Below are 26,792 nucleotides of genomic sequence, written 5' to 3'. Positions count from 1 at the left end.
GGTTTCCCAAATTTTCCCTGGTTAGACAATGGTTTTTGGTTAAATTAACCGTTTATATTGTCCCCCTCAAAAAATAATTAAAAATAGGCCATTTTAATGTCACATAATAGTTATTCACATTGACCACAAAAAAAAAAATATTTACCTGAAAAATTTAAATTTTTGCCTTAATAATTTATAGCAAAAAATAGTCAAATTGTAGTCAATGGGTTTCCGGTTGAATTTAACCATTTATTTAATTCATCTTTTTATATATGAACAATTATATATATTTCTACTTATATAATTTATAGATATGTTTAAATATGGTAGTGATATGACATCGTCATGTTCATATATGGGCACATTTTTTTGTCACATAAAGTTTGATAGTGTAGACAAGAAACTACTAAAATAAAGAAAAATACTATGTGCCGTTTTTTTTAATGAAATGGATAAAACGTATGTAGTAGTAGAAATGTTACCAAAACTGTGATGGCGTTCTCACTATGCCATCATAAAATTATTATAAATATTATACTGTGTATAATGCTTATTTATGACCTAACTAGAGTGAGCTCTTACAAGAATTAGATGTAGATCAAGAAGCAATGCAAATAAATCTCTTTTGTATATATGGTGGCTCTGAAAAGAGCCGTTGGTTTGAAAATGGATTTTTTAGTAGTAATTTACTTTTTGGCGGCCTTCTTCGGTGACTTTGATGCCTTTTTAGCTTTAGGCTTTTTAGGCTTCTTGGTCTTTGGCTTCTTAGGAGACTTGGTAGCCTTCTTTGGCTTGGATGCCTTCTCCGATTTCTTAGCCTTCTTGGGTGACTTGGATTTGGTAGCCTTCTTTGCTGCTGGTTTCTTGGCCTTCTTTGCTGCTGGTTTCTTGGCCTTCTTTGCAACAGTCTTTTCTTTGTCTGCAGCTGCTTTCTTTTTTGCCTTTTCCTTCTTTACCTTGGCAGCGGCGTCAGCCTTGGCTGCAGCCTGGTTTAGTTTAAATGAACCGCTGGCCCCAGTACCTTTTGGTTGAACAAGTTTGTTGCTTTCGACACCACGTTTCAAAGCCATACGGAGATGAGTTTTCATGTTGTTAGGATCAACTTTGTAGTTGGCTTGGATGTACTTGGCAATAGCTTGGCAAGATGAGCCATTTCTCTCCTTCAAAGCACCGATTGCTGCCGTAACCATGTCGATGTACGTTGGGTGAGCAGCAGGCTTCTTTGCTACAGCCTTCTTTTTAGTTTTAGTTTGGTCAGCCATAATTGAGAATGCAAGACACTTACGAATAACAAGTCGAGTAGAAAGTTAAGTGAAACAACGCAACCACTTAACTCCACTTTTATTGACGTTATTGCGGACGTGGACTAAAACGTCACTTATGTTTGTAGCTCTCAGCGCCTTTTTGTGTTCAATATAACTACAAGATATTTTTCTTAAATTGTGTTTTTTATTCACTTTAAATGCACATATAAATCACTATTTTTTATACCTTGAAGAATATTTTTTAGTATAGTATCTGAAAATACATTTTTATTCTATAAGAAATTATTTAATTTAGATTAATCGGTTTCAATAAATAGATATAAGCATTGGAACTTTTCAGTTCATGTTTTTAAAACATATTCTACTTACAAATTACTAAATTTTGAAAATGCTGTGTCTATTTTTGATTGAAAACACATTTGATATGAAAACAATACAATATATAATTGAATATTCAACCGAAATTAAATAAATTTAGATGTATTTTACGCTTTGTTTTAAGGCAATAATGTTGGTGACTTGAACAAACATGAGAATGAAATATCAGGAAAACTTAATGATTGCTCTCACTGTTATAGACCACTCACACGTTTCTATAGCATTATCAAAGATAATAGTAACAATAATGTTGATAACTTAATTGTGATGATGGTATTGTTTAATAATTCTGTTCTCTTTTTTTTGTATGTTTTCACTACTTTCTAAACTATTTTTCATTTGTATTATTTTCTGTAGTTGTTTTGCAATAACCAAAGAAGTAGGCCTACACATAATTGAATAAGTTGTGTGATGATGTATTGCAGCATGATTACAGTTAAAAAAGACACAATATTATAATAAGTCGTGGTTGGGACGCAAAGCAAAATTGAGTCAAATTGTCGCTTTCATTTTTCACTGGCCAGACAATGGTTTTTGGTTAAATTAACCGTTTATTTTGTCTACGGAAGTAAATAACTCATTAAAACTGCTAGATGGCCTTCAAAGTCTTCATTTGTCATGTTTTTGGGTGAAAATACAATTGATAACATTCGTTCTATGGATTTCGCTGCTCCTATTGCTATTTTGGGTGACTTTAATGACCTAGATCTAGCTGAGCTAGATGTTGGACTGTCGCAAGTTGTTAACTTCGCTACGCGAAAGGATGCCCTGTTGGACAAGATATTTTTGAGTCGTGCTGATCTTTACCATCTTCCGGAACGCTTAGCGCCACTGGGTCGGAGTGACCATAATGCCATCCTATTGGAACCACTGATTGAATTACCTCAGCACAAGCGTCTATCAGTGCGTTCTCAGCCATATCGTGACTCCTCTGTTTTGTCCTTTGGTCAATGGGTTACAACCCATGAGTGGAATGATGTGCTGAATATTGAGGACGTCAATCGAATTCAATTTTGAATGGTGCTTTTAACAAGATCTTTCCTGTGCTGATTAGGAACAAGCGCACTGCTGACAAGCCATGGATGTCCGACAAGATTCGAAGATTAATTGACTCTAGACAAACTTTGTTTCGTAGGTTTGGTAGAACGGATGAGTGGCGTTCAATTCGCAACTTAGTCCAAGATTGTATTAGAAAGGCAAAAAACAAATATTATTGTAATTCCTTATTAAGTCTTAAACGTAACAACCCTGCCATGTGGCATAAAGGTATTAAACAACTATGTAATCTTAAGACTAAAAATTCTAATTTCTCCTTGCCTGGGCTGTCCAAAGTTGAAACTGCCTCTGAGATTAATGCCCATTTCTCTAGTGTTTGTAATGCCATCCCTCCTCTTAATTTAAACGATTTGCCTGCTTATCTCCCAGCCCCTGGGCCACCACCTTTAATATATGCTGGTCAGGTCCTAAAAGCCCTTTGTAATCTTAAGCCTAACAAAGCTGGCCATCCAGATGAACCCCCTATTAAATTATATCGAGATTTTGCTCCTGAACTTGCTGAACCTGTTGCGGATATCTTCAATCATGCATTGAAGGATGGTGTTTTCCCCGACCTTTGGAAAAGGGCTACTGCAGTTCCCATTCCTAAAACTGTGAATGCTAGTTCTGTCTCTGACCTTAGACCTATTTCCCTTACCTATATTCTTGCCAGGGTATTTGAATCTTTTATTGTTAAGTGGATTCTTGAAGATATTAAGGGTAAATTAGATTCTCGTCAATTTGGTAGTAGGAAAAAGGCTTCCTCAACTCACTATCTTGTTAGTCTTATTGACTCTACACTCAAAGATGTTGAGAAGGGTAAATGTTATGTGAACCTATGTGCCACTGACTTTACTAAAGCTTTTGATCGTGTTGATCATAATGTTATTATTATAAAGTTGATTGAACTGGGTGTGAGGTCGTCCATAATTCCCATCGTCTGCAGCTTTCTCACTTCCCGTTCTCTCAACACCAAGTTTGCTGGGACTTTGTCATCTTCCAAGTCACTGACTTGTGGTGTCCCACAGGGGACATTGCTTGGCCCTGTACTTTTCCTAGTACTTATTAACAATGCTTGTGTTGATTGCTGCAGACGATGGAAATATGTGGATGACCTCACACTTGGGGAGGTCGTTCGCAAAGGTGATTTTCCTTCCATGCAATCCCTGTTAGATGATCTGAGTGTTTGGTGTTCATCCAATAACATGATACCCAAACCCTCCAAATGCCATATCTTGGTTGTCAATTTTCTTAAGGACAAGTCGGACGATATTATATCGCCTTCTTTTAGTCTGAGTGGTTCCATTTTACAAGTAGTTGATCACATGACGCTTCTTGGTGTAATCATTCAAAATGACCTGAAATGGGAACTTAACACTATTATAATATTGTGTCTAGAGCTTCTAGACGTTTATTTTCCTTGTGCATTTTGAAAAAAGTTGGAATCTTAATTAATGATCTGTTGACTGTTTATATGGCTTATATAAGACCTATTTTAGAATATGCTGCCCCTGTTTGGCATGGTGCTATCACTAAGAATATGTCCAAGTCTATTGAAAAGGTACAAAAGAGAGCATTGCGAATCATGCTAGGTAACAACTATTTGTGCTATGATCATGCATTGTCTGTTACTGGTTTACCTACTCTTGTTGAGAGAAGAAACAAACTGGTGTTGTCTTTCGGGGAAGGCTTACTAAAATCCGAGCTGTTTAGAGAAATACTTCCCCCTCTTCATAAGCCAGCTCGGTCTCTCAGATTCAACCGATTTCTAGAAGTACCTCATTGTAAAACCAGCAGACTTAGGTCGTCTCCAGTTCCCACCATGGTGGATATAATTAATAGGCATCACTAGCTCTTTTTTTAGATATGTAATAAGTGAATGTTTTAAGGTTTTTTTATTCATGTATGGTTTATAATTATATGGTACGATATCTAATTTTAATAAGATGTTTCTATTTTTATAGCAATTTTAACTAATTTTTATTTATTTGTAATACAATTCATTTCAGTCTTTGACTGTCGTTTTGTAATATATTTTTATATACCGATTAAATAAAAAAAAAATAAAAAAAATTAAACTGAATTTAACCGTTCATTTCATCTTTTTATGAAAAATTATATATACTGTATATTATATCGATTATAATTAGTGGTGGTGGTTATTGTGGTTGGGACGTGTGTATATTACAATAAATCATCATTTTAAACAATTACAAATCATTATTTTTTGTTCGTTGTTATCTGACCTTTCTATTAATGATAAATAATGTTTAAAATAAATGTTTGACTTTTAGAACGTATGTGACTCTTATTTCAGAGAGAAACGTTTGACTTTTGTTCATTTAAAATTATTAATGTCAGAGGACGTACGTTATGTCTGAAGTTTACTATAGTTTCAAGAGTGAGCAGTAGTCCCATATGAATATGATCTTAACTAAAATTGTATTCAATATAATAATATTTAGACAACATTAGATATTATATCGGTGATTCTGGCATGTCGATTGAACAACAGGAGAATCTTTGAAATCGGGATTGGTGAAAAGTGCATGGCGTGAGGTTTGACGTGTAGTTTCCCTCTGGAGTGGGAGAAGCAAGTATACATTTTGATGGACTAATATTAGTTTGAATAAACTACAATTACCTATCCCAGTCAGCATCACCCTTCATTATACAATAATTAAAAATACTATAAAGTCAGTATATTTGTGATACAATGGGCAGGTAATTTTTGTTTATTTGGTGGCTCTGCAGACTCTCTGATTATTTGATGTCATTCAGAAGGGGTGCATTAATGAATAATACATGATCCTCCCCAATTCAATCCCCTGGGTGGGAATAATTTTACACAACAATTGAAAACAGACAAACAAATCAAATCTCTTTTTGTTTATTTGGTGGCTCTGAAAAGAGCCGTTTGGTTTGAGAAATGGTCCAAATCATGATGATTTACTTGGCTTTAGCTTGAGTCTTCTTTGGTAGAAGTACAGCCTGGATGTTTGGCAATACACCTCCTTGTGCAATAGTTACACTTCCGAGAAGACGGTTTAATTCTTCGTCATTACGGATGGCAAGTTGCAGATGACGGGGGATGATTCTGCTCTTCTTGTTGTCACGGGCAGCGTTACCAGCCAACTCTAAAATTTCGGCAGTCAAGTACTCAAGTACGGCGGCCATGTACACTGGGGCACCGGCACCAACACGAGATGCGTAGTTACCCTTTCGCAAAAACCGATGAACACGACCGACTGGAAACTGAAGTCCAGCACGGCTTGATCGGCTCTTGGCCTTTCCTTTAGCTTTGCCTCCTTTACCACGTCCAGACATTGTTAGAGCTTCTGTTGTATTTCGGTTTACTAAATCGTAATTCGTAAATAATGCCAATCTTAATTTTGATCGCGACTTTATAGTCTGTTCACGATTCCCTGTCCGAATGCCTTTAACAAATTGGCCAATCACGGTCTTTCGCGCCAATGATATAATTCGTTCATTTTCACAATAAGATAACTGTCGCTTTTGTTCCTGTGGGCGGGAATTTAAAAATTAGACTTTGTGGAATAAGTACTTATTGTGTACTTCTTTTTGTTACTTGATAAAAAGCGCATTTATAATTAGCAGTTTTGAATATTCTGTTTTTATATACAAGATATGAATTCCTATTATTATGTTATATGAAATGACTGACTTTATAAAAGGTGACATTTAAGTGCTCATACAGGAATTATAGTAAACTGATTATCAGCATAAAATTGATTTGTTGGGCATTGTGTTTGTAAACAGTTATTAGTCCCAACTAATGAATTTTTCAATTCAAACCATAAACCTTAGCAGCTTCTTACAATCATGATAACACTTCAAATTAAATTTCAGTGATAAGACCAATACTTATTGGATTTTTATTTCAAATACAGTATGCCAATATTATATAATATTAATTACAATTAAAATAAACACTGTCTTAGTTGAAATATTTCCAATTACTGTTTTTGTTGTATTGTTGCCTGTATATAGTTTAACTTTCTTTTATTTTATTTTTTGTTTCTTTTCCAAATTGCTCTGTTTTGTTTTTGGACTGCTGCACCGCATGTTGTGAGTTCCACCAATCCAAAGGTGAATGGGTCAACAAATAAATAAACTGTCTAAAACAATAAATAACTCAAACTATTATACAGCACATAGGTAATAGACAAAAAACACTGACAGCAATCATAAGAAAGCCTAGAGACCATCCGGTACGGATTGGTATACGCACGGAGAACATAATATTTTCTCCATGGTGTATACGTAAGGAATCTATCCGAATACTGCATCATATTATTAAAGATATTACTGACATTTGTTAACGTCACATACTGTACTAATATTCCGAATTATTTACTGTAACTGAAAAAAATCTTTAATTTAAAGGAAAAAAAGAGTGAAATTGGCAGCCAGCCATACATGCAGTTTTTGGTTGAATTCAACGATAATTAGTCTTTTCATAAGTGCAAATAAAAATAAGTATTTTATAATAACGGTTATATCAGGATGTTGGATGAATGTGTGTGGATGGCACAATATGAAAAAGAAACTACACAAATGAAACGCAAATAAATCTCTATTGGACAAGTGGTGGCTCTGAAAAGAGCCGTTTGGTTTGAGTTTTAGCAAAATATTGTCTACTTTGAGCTAGTGTATTTGGTGACAGCCTTGGTACCTTCAGAAACGGCATGTTTAGCCAATTCACCCGGAAGCAATAAACGGACAGCGGTTTGGACTTCCCTGCTGGTTATGGTAGATTTCTTATTGTAGTGAGCAAGACGAGATGCTTCTCCTGCAATACGTTCGAAGATGTCGTTGACGAAACTGTTCATGATTCCCATGGCTCTGCTTGAGATACCAGTGTCTGGATGAACTTGCTTCAACACCTTGTAGATGTAGATGCTGTAGCTTTCCTTTCGTTTACGTTTCCTCTTCTTGTCAGTAGCTCTTACAGCTTTAGCCTTACCGGCTTTCTTGGCAGCTTTTCCTGAAGTTTTTGGTGGCATGTTTTACGATTTCAGTCTACGATGAGAACAATTAAAGTGAAAATTGTGAATGTAAGCTAAGTACTTATAGCCGTGATATGCAAATTAGGGCTTACCGGTTGAAAAGATATAGCTTACGGTTTCTATTGGCTGTTAAAAGCGCGCTTCTCCTTAAATTGACTTGTTCTACAACATTTTAAAGGCTACGCCTAAGTAAGAAAGTTGACAATGATATTCATTTTTTTTTCAACAATGAAGTAATTACGAAATAATAGACGCTTACTATATAACTTTACAATAAAATTTAATGACAAAAATGAAGTAATTAATTCATAAAAACATGGACTATTACTGTTCTCTACTTAATAAGCACACGAATTTTTTTTATACAGTACAGTATTTCAGTAGTTTGAAATCCATTTATTCAAGGTCTAGTTTGTTAGAAAACAGTACAGAGACCCATTATATTATACAAAATAATGAATGTTTATATGGGTTGGTTTGTGACTGCTATATTTACAGATGTATTGTTTACGAAAAAAAAAACATGAAAAGCGAAGATTAATTAAATCAAACTTTTCAGGTAAATACTTTATTTTTTCCATCAAATTTTTGGATAACTATTATGTGACATTAAAATGGAATATTCAACAACAAAATGTGCTGTTTCAGGGGGACAATACATTTTAACGAGGCAGATCCGATTACTATATTTGTTTTTATTACTACTGTTCTGTTCTGAAGACTAGCCTGGGAAGCTAGCCATTCAAAAAGGCCACTGCATTTATACAAATAAGTAATGTGCAATGGAGTAAATAATTTCATGAGGTGATGGCAACAAATAATTATATGGCTATTATGAAAATAGCTATCATAACCAATAAAAACTGTCAAGCCAGAGAAAGTATAACAATTATGAGGAATATTTATTGAGGAAAGTTGACTGCTAAAGTTCCTATTTTTCTCAATTTCTTGAGTCCAGATCAAGTTATCCTGTTGGATATTGTTTTTTTTTTTTGTGGTCTTGTTGAGAGGACAATTTGTTGGGTCCCGACGAATAGGGAAATGATATTTCTACATTATTGCATAGACATTTTCATTATTATTTTGTTGTAAATAACTGTTTTGAAGGATTGAACATATTTATAAATTGAAAGAAACAATAATATTTGCTATATTAATTCTCTTTAGTTCAAGTGGGGGCTCTGAAAAGAGCCTTTTGGTTTGAGAAAGTAACACTGCTTATGCACGTTCACCACGGATACGACGGGCTAGCTGAATGTCTTTAGGCATGATGGTTACACGTTTAGCGTGGATGGCGCACAAGTTGGTGTCTTCGAAAAGACCAACCAAGTATGCTTCGCTCGCCTCCTGAAGAGCCATGACAGCTGAGCTTTGGAATCGAAGATCTGTCTTAAAGTCTTGTGCGATTTCACGGACAAGACGTTGGAATGGGAGCTTGCGGATGAGAAGTTCGGTGCTTTTTTGGTAACGACGGATCTCACGAAGAGCGACGGTTCCAGGCCTATAACGATGAGGTTTCTTCACTCCACCAGTGGCTGGTGCACTCTTTCGTGCTGCCTTAGTAGCAAGTTGTTTTCGAGGAGCCTTTCCTCCAGTAGATTTACGGGCAGTTTGCTTAGTACGAGCCATTTTTTTGTTTCAAAATGATGATTTGCTTAGATTTTCGGTTGGTTTAAATAAGCACAAACTCATTGCCGATGAGAAAGCAATTATGAAAACGTAATGTGATTGGACAAAATGTATAGCTTATTACACGTCCGCATATAAATCTATTGAATCACAGATCGCGCTGGTTTTATAATGACACAAAGAAGAGAAGTTACGGTAACAAAGAAAAAGGATAAAGTACGTAAAAATAAAAGAAGTGCTTTTAACAAAATAGGCCTATTAACGATAAAACAATGATGTACAAAATATAAAAGTAAAATAAAGTTGCTTTCATTTTCCCATGCCCGTTTGATGAAGCCTTTACAAAATCGATCAAATTCAACTTCAATAAGTTGTGTACAGTACAGATAAGAAAACAAGAAGTTCACACTCCTAACCAGTATATACTATAGTTTTATATTCAGATAAGCATACGTTATTAAACTATATACAAATCTATCGAATTGTCATGGTTTTATAATGACACAAATTTACGGTAACAAAGCAAACAAAAGAATAAAAAACTTAAAAGTACGCACCTTAGTGGTAATAAAAGAAGTGATTTAACAATAGACATATTTAAAAGAAAACAATTAAATAACAAAGCATTTCCATTGTTACTTTTTCCATCATGATGCCCGTTCAATAACTGAATTGATTTCAATCGAAGTTGTGTACAGAAAACAAGAATTATAAGTTATAGTTCTACACTCATAATACATAAATATTAATACTGTATTGAGTGAGGTTTTCTATTATAATATCACATAATCGTGTACGTTAGTAGACATATTATAATTACACTATATGCCTACAGAATGGAGAAATGATACCACCCATCCCCATTTCTTATTAAAGAGAAATAATAGGTGCTAAAAAAAACAAGTTTTTACAGGGTTTATTTGGTATTTTGTTTGTGCTTGCTTTGAATATGTCGGACCTAATTAAATTCAGGTAGGAAATTGTGGACATGAACATTCGTACGCTGTGGAAAGATTTACTATTGGTACTACAGTATATATTTATAAAAAGGCTTTTGTTTTGGCAAATCAATCTCTTTTGGTTCAAATGGTGGCTCTGAAAAGAGCCGTTTGATTTGAGAAGTCTTTGTTGTAGTGTACTGCTTATCCACCGAATCCGTAAAGAGTTCGGCCTTGTCTCTTCAGGGCGTAGACGACATCCATGGCGGTGACTGTCTTTCTTTTGGCATGCTCGGTGTATGTTACAGCATCACGGATGACATTTTCAAGGAATACCTTTAGTACACCGCGGGTCTCTTCATAAATGAGACCAGATATACGTTTGACACCACCACGGCGAGCAAGACGACGGATAGCTGGTTTCGTTATACCCTGGATGTTATCACGCAACACCTTACGATGACGCTTAGCGCCTCCTTTTCCTAGTCCTTTTCCTCCTTTACCTCTTCCAGACATTTTACTTAGTACTTTTTGTGGTTGATACGAAAATCGATCGAAAAGTACCGAAACTTCAAAAAAGTTGAAGGATTTATACGCTTTATGCGGACGTGACTCTAGAATTACAGTAACAACATTGACATATCTCCCTGTGACCTCTTTCGGGTTAAGTCATTGCTTTATTGTGAATCGGGCGGGAAATTAAAACAAACAGAATTGAGCTTAAAATTTGAAAAATTAAGAAAATCATAGCAACATTCTGAACTTGTATATTAGACATTAAAGATACATTGTCTCCCTGAAAACAATTTTTTTTGGGTTGAATATGCCATTTTAAAAACTCATATAATTAATTAATTTAAAAAAATAGATACATTAAGAGGCGTCTGGTTCTCTGTATTGCAGTGTGATTTTGTAATAGTAAAATTAGGTATAGTTTTTTAGATAGCAGCTAATTATTTATAACAAAAGTGTCTGTTAATTGTTTTCATCATATTAATTCTTTTTTACTTTTGCATATGTATATTTATTAGTGATTGGTTTTGTAGATTAAGAGTAATCATGTACTGTATAATTAAATTACATGTTGTACTTGTTATATTTGAAGAAGGGGAGGGAGGGGAATGAATGGGTTTTATTAAATGTTACCGTATGTAGATTAAGTAAGATTACCTATGTTTTTGTCTATTTTGTGCTTTCATTTATTATACATTTTTGTTGGACGCACCTTCAAAATGTGAAGTGTGCCACTGTTACAAAAGTGAAGTTCCGAAATAAATAATAGTTTGATCAAAAATTGCATCAAAACAAAAATAATTTTTTTTTTGAAAAACTGTAATTTAAGCAAAATATTGAGTCAAATTGTCGGTTTCCCAAAATTTTCCTGGTTAGACAATGGTTTTTGGTTAAATTAACCGTTCATTTTGTCATGGTTTTTCCTACGGAAGTAATACTATTACAGTATAAGATATTTTGTCCCCCTAAAAAAATAATTATAAATAGGCCATTTTAATGTCACATAATAGTTATTCACATTGACCAAAAAAAAAAAATATTTACCTGAAAAATTTAAATTTTTGCCTTAATAATTTATAGCAAAATATAGTCAAATTGACTGGAAGTCAATGGGTCTCCGGTTGAATTTAACCATTTATTTAATTCATCTTTTTATATATGAAAAATTATATATATTTATACTTATATGATTTATAGATATGTTTAAATATGGTAGTGACATGACATCGTCATGTTCATATATGGGCACATTTTTTTGTCACATAAAGTTTGATAGTGTAGACAAGGACAAGAATTAGATATAGATCAAGAAGCAAGGCAAATAAATCTCTTTTGTATATATGGTGGCTCTGAAAAGAGCCGTTTGGTTTGAAAATGGATTTAGTAGAAATTTACTTTTTGGCAGCCTTCTTCGGTGACTTTGATGCCTTTTTAGCTTTAGGCTTTTTAGGCTTCTTGGTCTTTGGCTTCTTAGGAGACTTGGTAGCCTTCTTTGGCTTGGATGCCTTCTCCGATTTCTTAGCCTTCTTTGGTGACTTGGATTTGGTAGCCTTCTTTGCAGCTGGTTTCTTGGCCTTCTTTGCTGCTGGTTTCTTGGCCTTCTTTGCAACAGTCTTTTCTTTGTCTGCAGCTGCTTTCTTCTTTGCCTTTTCCTTCTTTACCTTGGCAGCGGCGTCAGCCTTGGCTGCAGCCTGGTTCAGTTTAAATGAACCGCTGGCCCCAGTACCTTTTGGTTGAACAAGTTTGTTGCTTTCGACACCACGTTTCAAAGCCATACGGAGATGAGTTTTCATGTTGTTAGGATCAACTTTGTAGTTGGCTTGGATGTACTTGGCAATAGCTTGGCGAGATGAGCCATTTCTCTCCTTCAAAGCACCGATTGCTGCCGTAACCATGTCGATGTACGTTGGGTGAGCAGCAGGCTTCTTTGCTACAGCCTTCTTTTTAGTTTTAGTTTGGTCAGCCATAATTGAGAATGCAAGACACTTACGAATAACAAGTCGAGTAGAAAGTTAAGTGAAACAACGCAACCACTTAACTCCACTTTTATTGACGTTATTGCGGACGTGGACTAAAACGTCACTTATGTTTGTAGCTCTCAGCGCCTTTTTGTGTTCAATATAACTACAAGATATTTTTCTTAAATTGTGTTTTTTATTCACTTTAAATGCACATATAAATCACTATTTTTTATACCTTGAAGAATATTTTTTAGTATAGTATCTGAAAATACATTTTTATTCTATAAGAAATTATTTAATTTAGATTAATCGGTTTCAATAAATAGATATAAGCATTGGAACTTTTCAGTTCATGTTTTTAAAACATATTCTACTTACAAATTACTAAATTTTGAAAATGCTGTGTCTATTTTTGATTGAAAACACATTTGATATGAAAACAATACAATATATAATTGAATATTCAACCGAAATTAAATAAATTTAGATGTATTTTACGCTTTGTTTTAAGGCAATAATGTTGGTGACTTGAACAAACATGAGAATGAAATATCAGGAAAACTTAATGATTGCTCTCACTGTTATAGACCACTCACACGTTTCTATAGCATTATCAAAGATAATAGTAACAATAATGTTGATAACTTAATTGTGATGATGGTATTGTTTAATAATTCTGTTCTCTTTTTTTTGTATGTTTTCACTACTTTCTAAACTATTTTTCATTTGTATTATTTTCTGTAGTTGTTTTGCAATAACCAAAGAAGTAGGCCTACACATAATTGAATAAGTTGTGTGATGATGTATTGCAGCATGATTACAGTTAAAAAAAGACACAATATTATAATAAGTCGTGGTTGGGACGCAAAGCAAAATTGAGTCAAATTGTCGCTTTCATTTTTCACTGGTCAGACAATGGTTTTTGGTTAAATTAACCGTTTATTTTGTCTACGGAAGTAAATAACTCATTAAAACTGCTAGATAGCCTTCAAAGTCTTCATTTTTCATGTTTTTGGGTGAAAACACATCTTTAAACTGCTTTCTGTGCATATTCTATTTTCTTGTGATCTGCTGATAATGTTATGTATAATTATTTAATACTAGATAAATAAAACGACTCTAGTTAAACTTTCAACAAGTCCAACTAGAAGATTATAATTATTTAATATTATAAGATATGTTGTCCCCCTCAAAAAATAATTAATAGGCCATTTAAATGTCAATAATAGTTATTCACATTAACAAAAAATTATTATTTACATGAAAAATTATAACTTCAAGCAAAAAAATATTCAAATTGACTGGAAGTCAATGAGTTATTTGGTTGAATTTAACCGTTCATTTCATCTTTTTATGAATTATAATTAGTGGTGGTGGTTACCGGTGGTTGGGACGTGTGTGTATATAACAATAAATCATCATTTTAAACAATTACAAATCATTTTTTTTTTCTTTGTTATCTGACCTTTCTATTAGTAGTACCATATGATCTTAACTAAAATTGTATTCAATATAATAATATTTAGACAACATTAGATATTATATCAGTGATTCTGGCATGTTGATTGAACAACAGGAGAATGTCTGAAATCGGGATTGGTGAAAATAAGTGCGTGGCGTGAGTCTTGACATGTAGTTTCCCTCTGGAGTGGGAGAAGCAAGTATACATTTTGATGGACTAATATTAGTTTGAATAAACTACAATTACCTGTCCCAGTCAGCATCACCTTTCATTATACAATAATTAAAAATACTATAAAGTCAGTATATTTGTGATACAATGGGCAGGTAATTTTTGTTTTTTTACAAAAACAATTGAAAACAGACAAACAAATCAAATCTCTTTTTGTTTATTTGGTGGCTCTGAAAAGAGCCGTTTGGTTTGAGAAATGGTCATTTCAGTTATTGAACGGGCATGATGGAAAAAGTAACAATGGAAATGCTTTGTTATTTAATTGTTTTCTTTTAAATATGTCTATTGTTAAATCACTGATATGATTATCTGAATATAAAAACTATATTACCACTAAGGTGCGTACTTTTAATTTTTTTATTCTTTTGTTTGCTTTGTTACCGTAAATTTGTGTCATTATAAAACCATGACAATTCGATAGATTTGTATATAGTTTAATAACGTATGATTATCTGAATATAAAACTATAGTATATACTGTATAGTGGTTAGGAGTGTGAACTTCTAATTTTTGTTTTCTTATCTCTGTACTGTACACATCTTCCATTGAAATAAATTCAGTTATTGAAGTTGAACTTGATCGATTTTGTAAAGGCTTCATCAAACGGGCATGGGAAAATGAAAGCAACTTTATTTTACTTTTATATTTTGTACATAATTGTTTTATCGTTAATAGGCCTATTTTGTTAAAAGCACTTCTTTTTATTTTTACGTACTTTATCCTTTTTCTTTGTTACCGTAACTTCTCTTCTTTGTGTCATTATAAAACCAGCGCGATCTCTGATTCAATAGATTTGTATGCGGACGTGTAATAAGCTATACATTTTGTCCAATCACATCGCGTTTTCATAATTGCTTTCTCATCGGCAATGAGTTTGTGCTTATTTAAACCAACCGAAAATCTAAGCAAAGCATCATTTCGAAACAAAAAAATGGCTCGTACTAAGCAAACTGCCCGTAAATCTACTGGAGGAAAGGCTCCTCGAAAACAACTTGCTACTAAGGCAGCACGAAAGAGTGCACCAGCCACTGGTGGAGTGAAGAAACCTCATCGTTATAGGCCTGGAACCGTCGCTCTTCGTGAGATCCGTCGTTACCAAAAAAGTACCGAACTTCTCATCCGCAAGCTCCCATTCCAACGTCTTGTCCGTGAAATCGCACAAGACTTCAAGACGGATCTTCGATTCCAAAGCTCAGCTGTCATGGCTCTTCAGGAGGCGAGCGAAGCATACTTGGTTGGGCTTTTCGAAGACACCAACTTGTGCGCCATCCACGCTAAACGTGTAACCATCATGCCTAAAGACATTCAGCTGGCCCGTCGTATCCGTGGTGAACGTGCATAAGCAGTGTTACTTTCTCAAACCAAAAGGCTCTTTTCAGAGCCACCACTTGAACTAAAGAGAATTAATATAGCAAATATTATTGTTTCTTTCAATTTATAAATATGTTAAATATATTTTAAATATTTTTCAATCCTTCAAAACAGTTATTTACAACAAAATAATAATGAAAATGTCCATGCAATAATGTAGAAATATCATTTCCCTATTCGTCGGGACCCAACAAATTGTCCTCTCAACAAGACGTCTTCACCAAAAAAAAACAATATCCAAATCCAACAGGATAACTTGATCTGGACTCAAGAAATTGAGAAAAATAAAAAAACTTTAGCAGTCAACTTTCCCAAATAAAAACTCATAATTGTTATGATACTTTCTCTGGCTTTTTATTGGTTATGATATCTATTTTTATAATAGCCATATAATTATTTGTTGCCATCACCTCATGAAATTATTTACTCCATTGCACATTACTTATTTGTATAAATGCAGTAGCCTTTTTGAATGGCTAGCTTCCCAGGCTAGTCTTCAGAACAGAACAGTAGTAATAAAAACAAATACAGTAATCGGATCTGCCTCGTTAAAATGTATTGTCCCCCTGAAACAGCACATTTTTTTGTTGAATATTCCATTTTAATGTCACGTAATAGTTATCCACTTTGACCAAGAATTTGATCGAAAAAAAAGTATTTTACCTGAAAAAATGTAATTTAATAAAATAACCTATCTAAAGTTTGATTTAATTAATCTTCATTTTTTTTGGGGGAAACAATACATCTTTAAATATAGCAGTCACAAACCAACCCATAAACATTCATTTTTTTGTATAATATTCATAATGGGTCACTGTACTGTTTTCTAACAAACTAGACCTTGAATAAATGGATTTCAAACTACTGAAATACTGTACTGTATAAAGTATACTTGCTTAACAATCCTACAATTAGTATGATATAAAAAAAATGTGTGTGCTTATTAAGTAGAGAACAGTAATAGTCCATGTTTTTATGAATTAATTACTTCATTTTTGTCATTAAATTTGATTGTAAAGTTATATAGTAAGCGTCTATTATTTCGTAATTACTTCATTGTTTAAAAAAAATGAATATCATTGTCAACTTTCTTACTTAGGCGTAGCCTTTAAAATGTTGTAGAACAAGTCAATTTAAGGAGAAGCGCGCTTTTAACAGCCAATAGAAACCGTAAGCTATATCTTTTCAACCGGTAAGCCCTAATTTGCATATTACGGCTATAAGTACTAAGCTTACATTCACAATTTTCACTTTAATTGTTCTCGTCGTAGATTGAAATCGTGAAACATGCCACCAAAAACTTCAGGAAAAGCTGCCAAGAAAGCCGGTAAGGCTAAAGCTGTAAGAGCTACTGACAAGAAGAGGAAACGTAAACGAAAGGAAAGCTACAGCATCTACATCTACAAGGTGTTGAAGCAAGTTCATCCAGACACTGGTATCTCAAGCAGAGCCATGGGAATCATGAACAGTTTCGTCAACGACATTTTCGAACGTATTGCAGGAGAAGCATCTCGTCTTGCTCACTACAATAAGAAATCTACCATAACCAGTAGGGAAGTTCAAACCGCTGTCCGTTTATTGCTTCCGGGTGAATTGGCTAAACATGCCGTTTCTGAAGGTACCAAGGCTGTCACCAAATACACTAGCTCAAAGTAGACACTATTTTGCTAAAAACTCAAACCAAATGGCTCTTTTCAGAGCCACCACTTGTCCAAAAGAGATTTATTTGCGTTTCATTTGTGTGGTTTCTTTTTCATATTGCACCATCCACACACATTCATCCAACATCCTGATATAACCGTTATTATAAAATACTTATTTTTATTTGTACAATTAATATACGTTTTAAATTATCCCCCAAAACATAAGGAATGATTTTGATTAGGCCATAAAGTTAATCACTTTCATAGAAAAAATAAATGTTTGCACTTATGAAAAGACAAATTATCGTTGAATTCAACCAAAAACCGTATGTATGGCTGGCTGCCAATTTGACTATTTTTTTCCTTTAAATTAAAGATTTTTTTCAGTTACAGTAAATAATTTGGAATATTATTACAGTATGTCACGTTAACAAATGTCAGTAATATCTTTAATAATATGATGCAGTATTTGGATAGATTCCTTACGTATACACCATGGAGAAAATATTATGTTCTCCGTGCGTATACCAATCCGTACCGGATGGTCTCTAGGCTTTCTTATGATTGCTGTCAGTGTTTTTTGTCTATTACCTATGTGCTGTATAATAGTTTGAGTTATTTATTGTTTTAGACAGTTTATTTATTTGTTGACCAATTCACCTTTGGATCAGTGGAACTCACAACATGTGGTGCAGCGGTCCAAAAACAAAACAGAACAATTTGAAAAAGAAAAAAATAAATAAATAAATAAAATAGAAGAAAATTAAACTATATACAAGCAACAATACAACAAAAACAGTAATTGGGACAGAAAGACAGTGTTTATTTTAATTGTAATTAATATTATATAATATTGGCATACTTTATTTGAAATAAAAAACCAATAAGTATTGGTCTTATCACTGAAATTTAATTTTAGTGTTATCATGATTGTAAGAAGCTGCTAAGGGGTATGGTTTGAATTGAAAAATTCATCAGTTGAACAATAACTGTTTACAAACACGATGCCCAACAACAAAAAAACAATTTTATGCTGATAAATGACATCAGTTTACTATAATTCTTGTATGAGCACTTCAATGTCACCTTTTAAAAAGTCAGTCATTTCATATAACATAATAATAGGAATTCATATCTTGTATATAAAAACAGAATATTCAAACTGCTAATTATAAATGCGCTTTTTATCAAGTAACAAAAAGAAGTACACAATAAGTACTTATTCCACAAAGCCTAATTTTTAAATTCCCGCTCACAGGAACAAAAGCGACTGTTATCTTATTGTCAAAATGAACGAATTATATCGTTGGCGCGAAAGACCGTGATTGGCCAATTTGTTAAAGGCATTCGGACAGGGAATCGTGAACAGACTATAAAGTCGCGATCAAAATTAAGATTGGCATTATTTTCGATTTAGTAAACCGAAATACAACACAAGCTCTAACAATGTCTGGACGTGGTAAAGGAGGCAAAGCTAAAGGAAAGGCCAAGAGCCGATCAAGCCGTGCTGGACTTCAGTTTCCAGTCGGTCGTGTTCATCGATTTTTGCGAAAGGGTAACTACGCATCTCGTGTTGGTGCCGGTGCCCCAGTGTACATGGCCGCCGTACTTGAGTACTTGACTGCCGAAATTTTAGAGTTGGCTGGTAACGCTGCCCGTGACAACAAGAAGAGCAGAATCATCCCCCGTCATCTGCAACTTGCCATCCGTAATGACGAAGAATTAAACCGTCTTCTCGGAAGTGTAACTATTGCACAGGGAGGTGTATTGCCAAACATCCAGGCTGTACTTCTACCAAAGAAGACTCAAGCTAAAGCCAAGTAAATCATCATGATTTGGACCATTTCTCAAACCAAACGGCTCTTTTCAGAGCCACCAAATAAACATAAAGAGATTTGATTTGTTTGTCTGTTTTCAATTGTGTAAAATTATTCCCACCCAGAGGAGGATTGAATTGAGGTGCATCGTATTCATGGTCGATTTACTGCACCCCTTCTGATAATCGAATCTACAACATTGTTTTATATTAAATATGTATTGTCCCTTGAAACACAAAAAAATAAAGGTAAAAATATTCTAAATTTAAAGTGGCCATATCAAAGTAATATTAAAGTTATTCACTTTAAGTTGAAAATTCGAGCTAAAAACAACAAGTTTACGTAATTAACAGGTAAATTAGTTTGATTACATTTCATCTGGAAAATCGTCGCGAGCGAAAGTAAACAAAGATTTCAAACCATGATACGCATTATGCATAGGCCTATGCTAATTAGGATTGTTTACAACTCGACACGGTTGAGAAGGTATTTTCACACAGATCGTAAGGAAGTTTTATGATTATGCATACAGAGTAGCCAAACAAGCGCGTTTCACATTATGTATGGGATATGTTTTGCTCGAAAACTTTGACTGGAAGTCCGAGTTATTTTTTTAACAAAAAAACGTCTGTATTTCAGTTAAATGATTTTTTTTTCGAAAAATTTTTGGTGATAGTTAATAATTATTATGATACTTCAAAATGAGCCACCTTTTTTCGAAATATTTTATTTTTTATTTTTTTGGAATTAGTCAAAGGGACAATACATCTTTAAGCATAATTTATGAATGTGAACCATTCTAACAATGTTCCATGGTAAGACAATAATAATTGGTTAATACTGTTTTAACATTTAACAACATTTTTTTAAACAAATTTTTTTTTGCATTACGAATTTGAAATATTTTTGAATTCGAGAAATACTTTTTCTCAATGTTTTTGTATGTATTTTACTGTGCGCCAAAATATGGGTCCAATGGAGCACTGCAGTGTAATACCAAACGAAATTGGGGGGTGGGGTGTGTCTCAAATACTTGGTGGGTCGTCGCGAGAATTCCTAAAACTAGAATCATGGGGTCGCGATCACAAAAGGTTGCGGAACGCTTGGTGGTAAGGTTCCCGGTCGCATTATATTTTTCCTATTAGGTTAAGGCAGAAACTGTAGAGGGACTGAACCATACATATCATGAATATTCATGATGTGACGGAAAATCCTGGAAATAGTTTTTCACGCGGGAATTGAAAAATGGTCTCTCGTCGTCCCGCTGCTGGGTAGCTGCTGCAAAACTCACCAACCGTGAGTGTAAATGAAATTGCTTAAGAATTTGACACTAAAATGACAGACATTTTTCATTTTATTTATTTATTCAATTTTCTGCCATATACAATACAAAGAAGACAAAACAAATATAAAAATAAGACAAGGAAAGACCAAACACTTATGCTAGTTGGTCAACCCAGAACAGAGCACAGAAATAAACAAAATAATAATTACATTCTACAATTAAAGCATCTACAAGAAAGCGACCAACTACACACATTTTCAATATCAAAATTATTTAAAAAAATAAATAAATATTGATATCAAAATTATTTAGTCAAACATTGTACTTTCAGACATAATATGGGAAAATCTTTGGAACTGCTAATGCAAAAACAAAATAAATAAAATAAAAACGTTATAATTATGTTGCTTATGTTTCTGAAAATGTATTTTTTTGACATCCAACAGTACATATTATATTAATTAAAACTCACACATAACCTAAAGCTTGGTTCCCACTAGGGACGCAACGTAACGCATCCTACGCAACGTATGGAAATGCCCTTCAAATAATTGTGCTTTCCCCCGCCTGCGTGAAATCAAACCTGCGATGTTTGCAGCATTGTTGCGTCGTCGGTTCCCACTTGTGATTATGCAATACAGCACTTTGCGTCAATACGTCGTAGCAAATGAGGAACAAAATTGTGCTCTGTGCATGCATTTTGCACAATTTTATCCGGAAGACGAGTATCAACAACATTCAACCAGATCCTGTGGGCGATTTACCAGATAAGCCAGAACTTATTAATCTGGAACATACTGGACACCACAGTAGTGGAGTGGCCATTGGAGTTCGAAACAAACTATGCAAATGGTTTAGTTCAGATGCTGGAAAAGTTACATGGCAAGACCATGTTTGTTTTGGCCATGCAAATTAAACTACGAATAAATTCAATAAAGAACTGATATTAATATGTACGTCTAGCTATGATTATAATTAAACATGTATAATCACAATTGATTCTAAAACGTGGTTCCCACTAGAGACGCAACGCTACGACGTATTGCCGCAAAGTACTGTATTGCGCAATCACAAGTGGGAACCGACGACGCATCAGTGCTGAAAACATCGTTTGATTTCACGCAGGCGGGGGCAAACACAATTATCGGAAGGGCATTTTCTTTCGTTGGGTAGATTGCGTTACGTTGCGTCGCCAGTGGGAACCAAACTTAATGATTGTATTTTCCCCCACCTGCGTAAACCTGCGATGTTTCCAGCACTGTTGCATCGTCGGTTCCCACTTGTGATTACGCAATACAGCACTTTGCGTCGGTACGTGGCAGCGTTGCGTTCCAGTGGGAACCACGCTAAAGCGTGGTTCCCACTGGAACGCAACGCAAGGACGTAACGCAACGCAAGTGAATTGACCAATTACAAGCGATGGCTTATTCGCTTGTGATTGCTAACTGTCTATAACTTCGCTTGTCATTGGTTAAAACGCTTGCGTTGCGTTTACGTCCTTGCGTTACGTTCTAGTGGGAACCAAGCTTTACGAGACTAAAACTTTCGACGCGAGCTACTTAGGTAGTGCATTGTATTTCTCTTTTTATCATAATTAACCTTAAATAGAACGCACATTTAAGACAAGAAATGACCTGGTTTAATGTTTTTAAAGTTATATATATGCAATATTTTTACAAAACGTAAAAAAATTGCAGGTCTAGTGTCTTTAAAGCTTGGTTCCCACTAGCGACGCAACGTAACGCAAACTACGCAACGTAAGAAAGTGCCCTTCCAATCATTGTGTTTTCCCCCGCCTGCGTGAAATCAAACCTCCGATTTTTACAGCACTGTTGCGTCGTCGGTTCCCACTTGTGATTACGCAATACATCACTTTGCGTCGATACTTCATTGCGTTACGTTGCGTTGCGTTCTAGTGGGAACCACGCTTAACAAACAACATTGAACGTGCATCAAACAGCAGTGTTTTGCAAGTATGACGTCATGCCTCATGAATATTCATGATATATGCACGCCCTCGCTAGTTTCTGCATTAACCTATACTAATAGGTTCCCATCTATATAGAATTAAAAATATTAGAATTAGAGAATAATTATGAGGCTAGACTTAAATCTTTCAACTTTAGCATAGGCCTATATGAAAGGAGAAAGAAAGCGGACCTACCTATACTACTGTACAGACCGTAACACAATTGTTCAATAACCATGATTCGTTTTCTTTCGGATTCAATCATTTTTTGTTCTAAGCAAAAGAAGAAGAGATATCGAAAGTTGTATGAACTCTTCAAAAGCAAGCCCAATAATATGTTTGTACTGAAACAATATACATTCACATCTGCCTTGGAAAAAAACGCACGACACCCACTTCAGATAACTAGATAGTTGGAGATTAAAGCTCTGTCTACACTATCAAACTAGTTTGACAAAAAAAAGTGTGATGTGCCCAAATTTGGTAGTGGTATTCCTAAATATGGTAGTGATATGACATCATATATGGGCACATCACATTTTGTTGTCACATAAAGTTTGATAGTGTAGACAAGGCGACTAGTTTTTACAGGTTCGTGAATGCCGCCCTCTATTTTTGCATTTCTTTTGAAACGTTTTTAGTACGTTATAATAATTATATCTATATATAAACGAATGAATCATTTATGATAATATACATTAAGTATTATGAATATTCAGCGGAAAAATAATAATATTAAATGCATTGATTATCATCATATTGTTAGAAAAATCATCATTATTTGTTTCAATTAAAAATGTGTTTTTTAAATTACTCATTTTCAAACGGGTGCGAATAAGTTCTTATATTACTTAATATCTATGACATTGTTAACATCGAATCAGGTGTTGAATTTATGTATCTATCCATTAACTACGTACAAGCATACTTACCTGACACAGGAGCGACTTTGATCAAGAAGGATTGTCCTCCCAAGGTGAGGCCTCGGCATTGTACATAGCCAGGTTGACCCTTGCGATTGAAAATCGTGTGTAAAATTTCTGATAGCGAGGGACTGCGTTCGCGCTAACCCTCAATATAATTATATAATATAACAATACACGCTCATACATTATTTAACTCAATAATTGATATAACTGTGCATATACTAATGGAGGAAATATAGATTCTTCTCCATGCATTTTCTCTTTTTTTCATAATTAACCATAATAGAACGCAGATTTAAGACAAGAAATAACCTGGTTTAATGTTTTTAAAGTTATATAGTGTATATGCATTATTTTTACAAAACGTCAAAAATTGCAGGTGTAGTGTCTTTAACAACAACATCGAGAGAGAAAGAGTACAGTGCGAACGTGCATCAAACAGCAGTGTTTCACAAGTATGACGTCATGAGCTCAGGCATGCCTCATGAATATTCATGATATATGCACGCCCTCGATAGTTTCTGCCTTAACCTATACTAATAGGTTCCCATCTATATAGAAATTAAACAAGAAATATTTCTTACAAAAAACGCTGCTCGCTTATTGACGTAACAGTTTTAAAGATATATTGTCCCTCTAAAAAAAAAAATTTTTTTCAAATTTGTTTTTGAATGTGTCATTTTATTGTCACATAATAGTTATTTTACCTGAAAAAAATGTAATTTAAAGCAAAAAATACTTAAATTGTCTGTCAGACAATGGTTTAAACGTTTCTTTTTTCTTTTTATACGTGAATAAATATTATTTGTTGTTACAGAAGTGAATAACAATTTCTGTCACTTTAGTTTATTTTATTGCTAAGGTCAAGTCTGGGGGTCACTTCATCACGCCTAGATACTTCAAGTCTGAAGTATCCTATTACAAACAAAAACTTTAATGGACTGTTTTGATAATAATTCAATGATTATTTGACAGTGAATTACAGTATATCATGGGACTCGTAAATACCAGAAATGCTTTGGGATTTTCGTTCAACCGTTAGACTCTTTTCCCAGAGGTTTTTTGGGTCTAGCAGATGGGACCTATAAATTATAGTCGAGTTTCCATTTTAGCAAAAACGTCAGTCTCTAATACTATAACTGCTGCTTGCTTTCAGTTAATAAATGAGTCATCTCTTGTGACGTAGCGGGCTAGAGCAGCAGCGTAAAAATTAGAATTAGAGAATAATTATGAGGCTAGACTTAAATAAGCAGATTTTTTGTTCTAAGCAAAAGAAGAAAAATATCGAAAGTTGTATGAACTCTTCAAAAGCAAGCCCAATAATATGTTTGTGCTGAAACAATAAATACATTCACATCTGCCTTGGAAAAAAACGCACGACACCCACTTCAGATAACTATAGTTGGAGATTAAAGCTCTGTCTACACTATCAAACTAGCTTGACAAAAATGTGATGTGCCCAAATTTGGTAGTGGTATTCCTAAATATGGTAGTGATATGACATCATCATGGCCATATATGGGCACATCACATTTTTTTGTCACATAAAGTTTGATAGTGCAGCTCAGACAAGGCTTAAGACTAGTTTTTACAGGTTCGTAAATGCCGCCCTCTATTTTTTCATTTCTTTTTAAACGTTTTTAGTACGTTATAATAAATTATATCTATATATAAACGAATGAATCATTTATGATATTATACATTAAGTATTATGAATATTCAGCGGAAAAATAATAATATTAAATGCATTGATTATCATCATAATATTGTTAGAAAAATCATCATTTTTTGTTTCAATTAAAAATATGTTTTTTAAATTACTCATTTTCAAACGTGTGCGAATAAGTTCTTATATTACTTAATACCTATGACACTGTTAACATCGAATCAGGTGTTGAATTTATGTATCTATCCACTAACTACGTACAAGCATACTTACCTGACACAGGATCGACTTTGATCAAGAAGGATTGTCCTCCCAAGGTGAGGCCTCGGCATTCTACATAGCCAGGTTGACCCTTGCGATTGAAAATCGTGTGTAACATTTCTGATAGCGAGGGACTGCGTTCGCGCTAACCCTCAATATAATTATATAATATAACTTAACTACATATATATACGATTGAGACAACTTTGCATATATATATAGAAAATATATAGATTCCTCCTCCATGCATTATTTTAATCTATCCAAACACAGCAGCAGAGCGCGAGCGGTTATCGTATACATTCATAAGGAAGGGGTGTACATTTTGTATACAAAAAAACGTGGAAAACACTATTTTCCTGCAATATTTAACAGATCGGTGTCAGTTCCGTGTAATACAACGTCGTATAGGCTACGTGGGAACTACCCCGGTTATATGACAGGGTCATAGAATTCGGTAAAGCAATAACATGTAGTCTATATCGAGAATCTACGATACGTATGATGTCTACACAGAGGTGTGACACTAACATTGACCATTGCTTATTTATGGGCGGCCATTAGGGCCAAAATAGACAAACGTTGCCGTACGAACAATTCCGGTCTCGTAGCCCATACTTATTTAATAGTCTGCCCAATTATTATATTGTTCACATAAACAAATGTATCGCAACGAGGCAGTGTATCATGTGGGGATAAGTGTAACTATGATGTAATAACTGTTTGCTGCCCTCTTTAATTATTTGTTTTAATTATGAATAATCATAATATTCAATAATATTGATGGGTATAAATCAAAAAGGCCAATTACGCTGTTTTATAAAACATTTCTCCAAGCACTCTCACTTGAACTGAGGAAGGGTTAGTGCTGCCCGTATTTCTTTTTGGCTGTTTTAAATTAGCTTTACTTATTTTATTTCTGTATCTCTATTGAGATCCAGCCACCACTGATACCCACAGTATTTTCATTTTTTTAAAGTAATTGATTAATATGTATTACATATTTATAAAAAAAAATCCCATGTTTAGTTGTTATGTCCAAAGAAAATTGCACAATTTAATGAGAGAGGTAATTTCCCGAATGATCGTAAAAACTATAGTCATACTTTTATAGAAGCGCTGATGTAAAAAGTCTACGTACCTGGTAAATGTTGAAATGTTAATTAATTAGTTTATTCTGGTCCTCAAGCTTAACTGGAAACTGAGGAATTCGGATTAGGCCCTCCACGGACCCACGGCAGCCAGAAGTGCAGCGCCTACCAGATCAGCACACCGGGTAAGCGCCTTACTTATAGTGATAATAGGTTGGGGTTCGAAATGGCCGGCAACCAACCAATTCCTGAGTAGGCCTAGTTGTATAATTAAATCTTATGTTAAGACCCAAATTAATCAATCAATTTAATTTACTAATTTGATTATTTCTATTCAGA

General features: G+C 34.2%; 9 protein-coding genes and 2 pseudogenes across 9 annotated transcripts; 5 read left to right on the top strand and 6 right to left on the bottom strand.

Annotated features, from left to right (window-relative positions):
* Window positions 1-668: 668 nt before the first annotated feature.
* LOC144842692 (late histone H1-like) lies at window positions 669-1,285 on the bottom strand. Its single transcript, XM_078699222.1, has one exon. It carries the CDS (start codon window positions 1,242-1,244, stop codon window positions 669-671), a length of 576 nt encoding a protein of 191 aa, XP_078555348.1. The 5' UTR covers window positions 1,245-1,285.
* Window positions 1,286-5,557: 4,272 nt separating this feature from the next.
* LOC144842703 (histone H2A) lies at window positions 5,558-5,987 on the bottom strand. The gene has a single exon (XM_078699237.1). The coding sequence runs from the start codon at window positions 5,985-5,987 to the stop codon at window positions 5,610-5,612; it is 378 nt and encodes a 125-aa protein (XP_078555363.1). The 3' UTR covers window positions 5,558-5,609.
* A 1,237-nt stretch (window positions 5,988-7,224) lies between these two features.
* Window positions 7,225-7,696, bottom strand: LOC144843669 (histone H2B, gonadal-like). The gene has a single exon (XM_078700553.1). The coding sequence runs from the start codon at window positions 7,685-7,687 to the stop codon at window positions 7,319-7,321; it is 369 nt and encodes a 122-aa protein (XP_078556679.1). The 5' UTR covers window positions 7,688-7,696; the 3' UTR covers window positions 7,225-7,318.
* Window positions 7,697-8,894: 1,198 nt separating this feature from the next.
* LOC144842095 (histone H3) lies at window positions 8,895-9,319 on the bottom strand. The gene has a single exon (XM_078698459.1). The coding sequence runs from the start codon at window positions 9,317-9,319 to the stop codon at window positions 8,909-8,911; it is 411 nt and encodes a 136-aa protein (XP_078554585.1). The 3' UTR covers window positions 8,895-8,908.
* A 1,127-nt stretch (window positions 9,320-10,446) lies between these two features.
* On the bottom strand, window positions 10,447-10,876 carry LOC144842711 (histone H4). The gene has a single exon (XM_078699249.1). The coding sequence runs from the start codon at window positions 10,771-10,773 to the stop codon at window positions 10,462-10,464; it is 312 nt and encodes a 103-aa protein (XP_078555375.1). The 5' UTR covers window positions 10,774-10,876; the 3' UTR covers window positions 10,447-10,461.
* A 1,212-nt stretch (window positions 10,877-12,088) lies between these two features.
* LOC144842963 (late histone H1-like) lies at window positions 12,089-12,778 on the bottom strand. The gene has a single exon (XM_078699585.1). The coding sequence runs from the start codon at window positions 12,735-12,737 to the stop codon at window positions 12,162-12,164; it is 576 nt and encodes a 191-aa protein (XP_078555711.1). The 5' UTR covers window positions 12,738-12,778; the 3' UTR covers window positions 12,089-12,161.
* A 2,550-nt stretch (window positions 12,779-15,328) lies between these two features.
* Window positions 15,329-15,830, top strand: LOC144842075 (histone H3). Its single transcript, XM_078698437.1, has one exon. The coding sequence runs from the start codon at window positions 15,356-15,358 to the stop codon at window positions 15,764-15,766; it is 411 nt and encodes a 136-aa protein (XP_078554563.1). The 5' UTR covers window positions 15,329-15,355; the 3' UTR covers window positions 15,767-15,830.
* A 1,244-nt stretch (window positions 15,831-17,074) lies between these two features.
* Window positions 17,075-17,458, top strand: LOC144843675 (histone H2B, gonadal-like). Its single transcript, XM_078700560.1, has one exon. The coding sequence runs from the start codon at window positions 17,083-17,085 to the stop codon at window positions 17,449-17,451; it is 369 nt and encodes a 122-aa protein (XP_078556686.1). The 5' UTR covers window positions 17,075-17,082; the 3' UTR covers window positions 17,452-17,458.
* A 1,285-nt stretch (window positions 17,459-18,743) lies between these two features.
* Window positions 18,744-19,290, top strand: LOC144843559 (histone H2A). The gene has a single exon (XM_078700383.1). The coding sequence runs from the start codon at window positions 18,885-18,887 to the stop codon at window positions 19,260-19,262; it is 378 nt and encodes a 125-aa protein (XP_078556509.1). The 5' UTR covers window positions 18,744-18,884; the 3' UTR covers window positions 19,263-19,290.
* A 4,143-nt stretch (window positions 19,291-23,433) lies between these two features.
* Window positions 23,434-23,584, top strand: LOC144843946 (U1 spliceosomal RNA; annotated as a pseudogene).
* A 1,782-nt stretch (window positions 23,585-25,366) lies between these two features.
* On the top strand, window positions 25,367-25,517 carry LOC144843950 (U1 spliceosomal RNA; annotated as a pseudogene).
* The last annotated feature ends 1,275 nt before the right edge of the window (window positions 25,518-26,792 follow it).

This window comes from Antedon bifida, chromosome 5, assembly GCF_963402885.1.
Source record: "Antedon bifida chromosome 5, ecAntBifi1.1, whole genome shotgun sequence".
Taxonomy (NCBI): Eukaryota; Metazoa; Echinodermata; class Crinoidea; order Comatulida; family Antedonidae; genus Antedon; species Antedon bifida.
The sequence above is the reverse complement of the archived record's forward strand: the minus strand, read 5'-3'. Positions and strand labels throughout refer to the sequence as shown.

Bases quoted from the DNA above. Each gene is read 5' to 3' on its own strand.
- LOC144842095 (XM_078698459.1), bottom strand. From the start codon at position 9,319: ATGGCTCGTACTAAGCAAACTGCCCGTAAATCTACTGGAGGAAAGGCT.
- LOC144842692 (XM_078699222.1), bottom strand. From the start codon at position 1,244: ATGGCTGACCAAACTAAAACTAAAAAGAAGGCTGTAGCAAAGAAGCCT.
- LOC144843669 (XM_078700553.1), bottom strand. From the start codon at position 7,687: ATGCCACCAAAAACTTCAGGAAAAGCTGCCAAGAAAGCCGGTAAGGCT.
- LOC144843675 (XM_078700560.1), top strand. From the start codon at position 17,083: ATGCCACCAAAAACTTCAGGAAAAGCTGCCAAGAAAGCCGGTAAGGCT.
- LOC144843559 (XM_078700383.1), top strand. From the start codon at position 18,885: ATGTCTGGACGTGGTAAAGGAGGCAAAGCTAAAGGAAAGGCCAAGAGC.
- LOC144842711 (XM_078699249.1), bottom strand. From the start codon at position 10,773: ATGTCTGGAAGAGGTAAAGGAGGAAAAGGACTAGGAAAAGGAGGCGCT.
- LOC144842703 (XM_078699237.1), bottom strand. From the start codon at position 5,987: ATGTCTGGACGTGGTAAAGGAGGCAAAGCTAAAGGAAAGGCCAAGAGC.
- LOC144842075 (XM_078698437.1), top strand. From the start codon at position 15,356: ATGGCTCGTACTAAGCAAACTGCCCGTAAATCTACTGGAGGAAAGGCT.
- LOC144842963 (XM_078699585.1), bottom strand. From the start codon at position 12,737: ATGGCTGACCAAACTAAAACTAAAAAGAAGGCTGTAGCAAAGAAGCCT.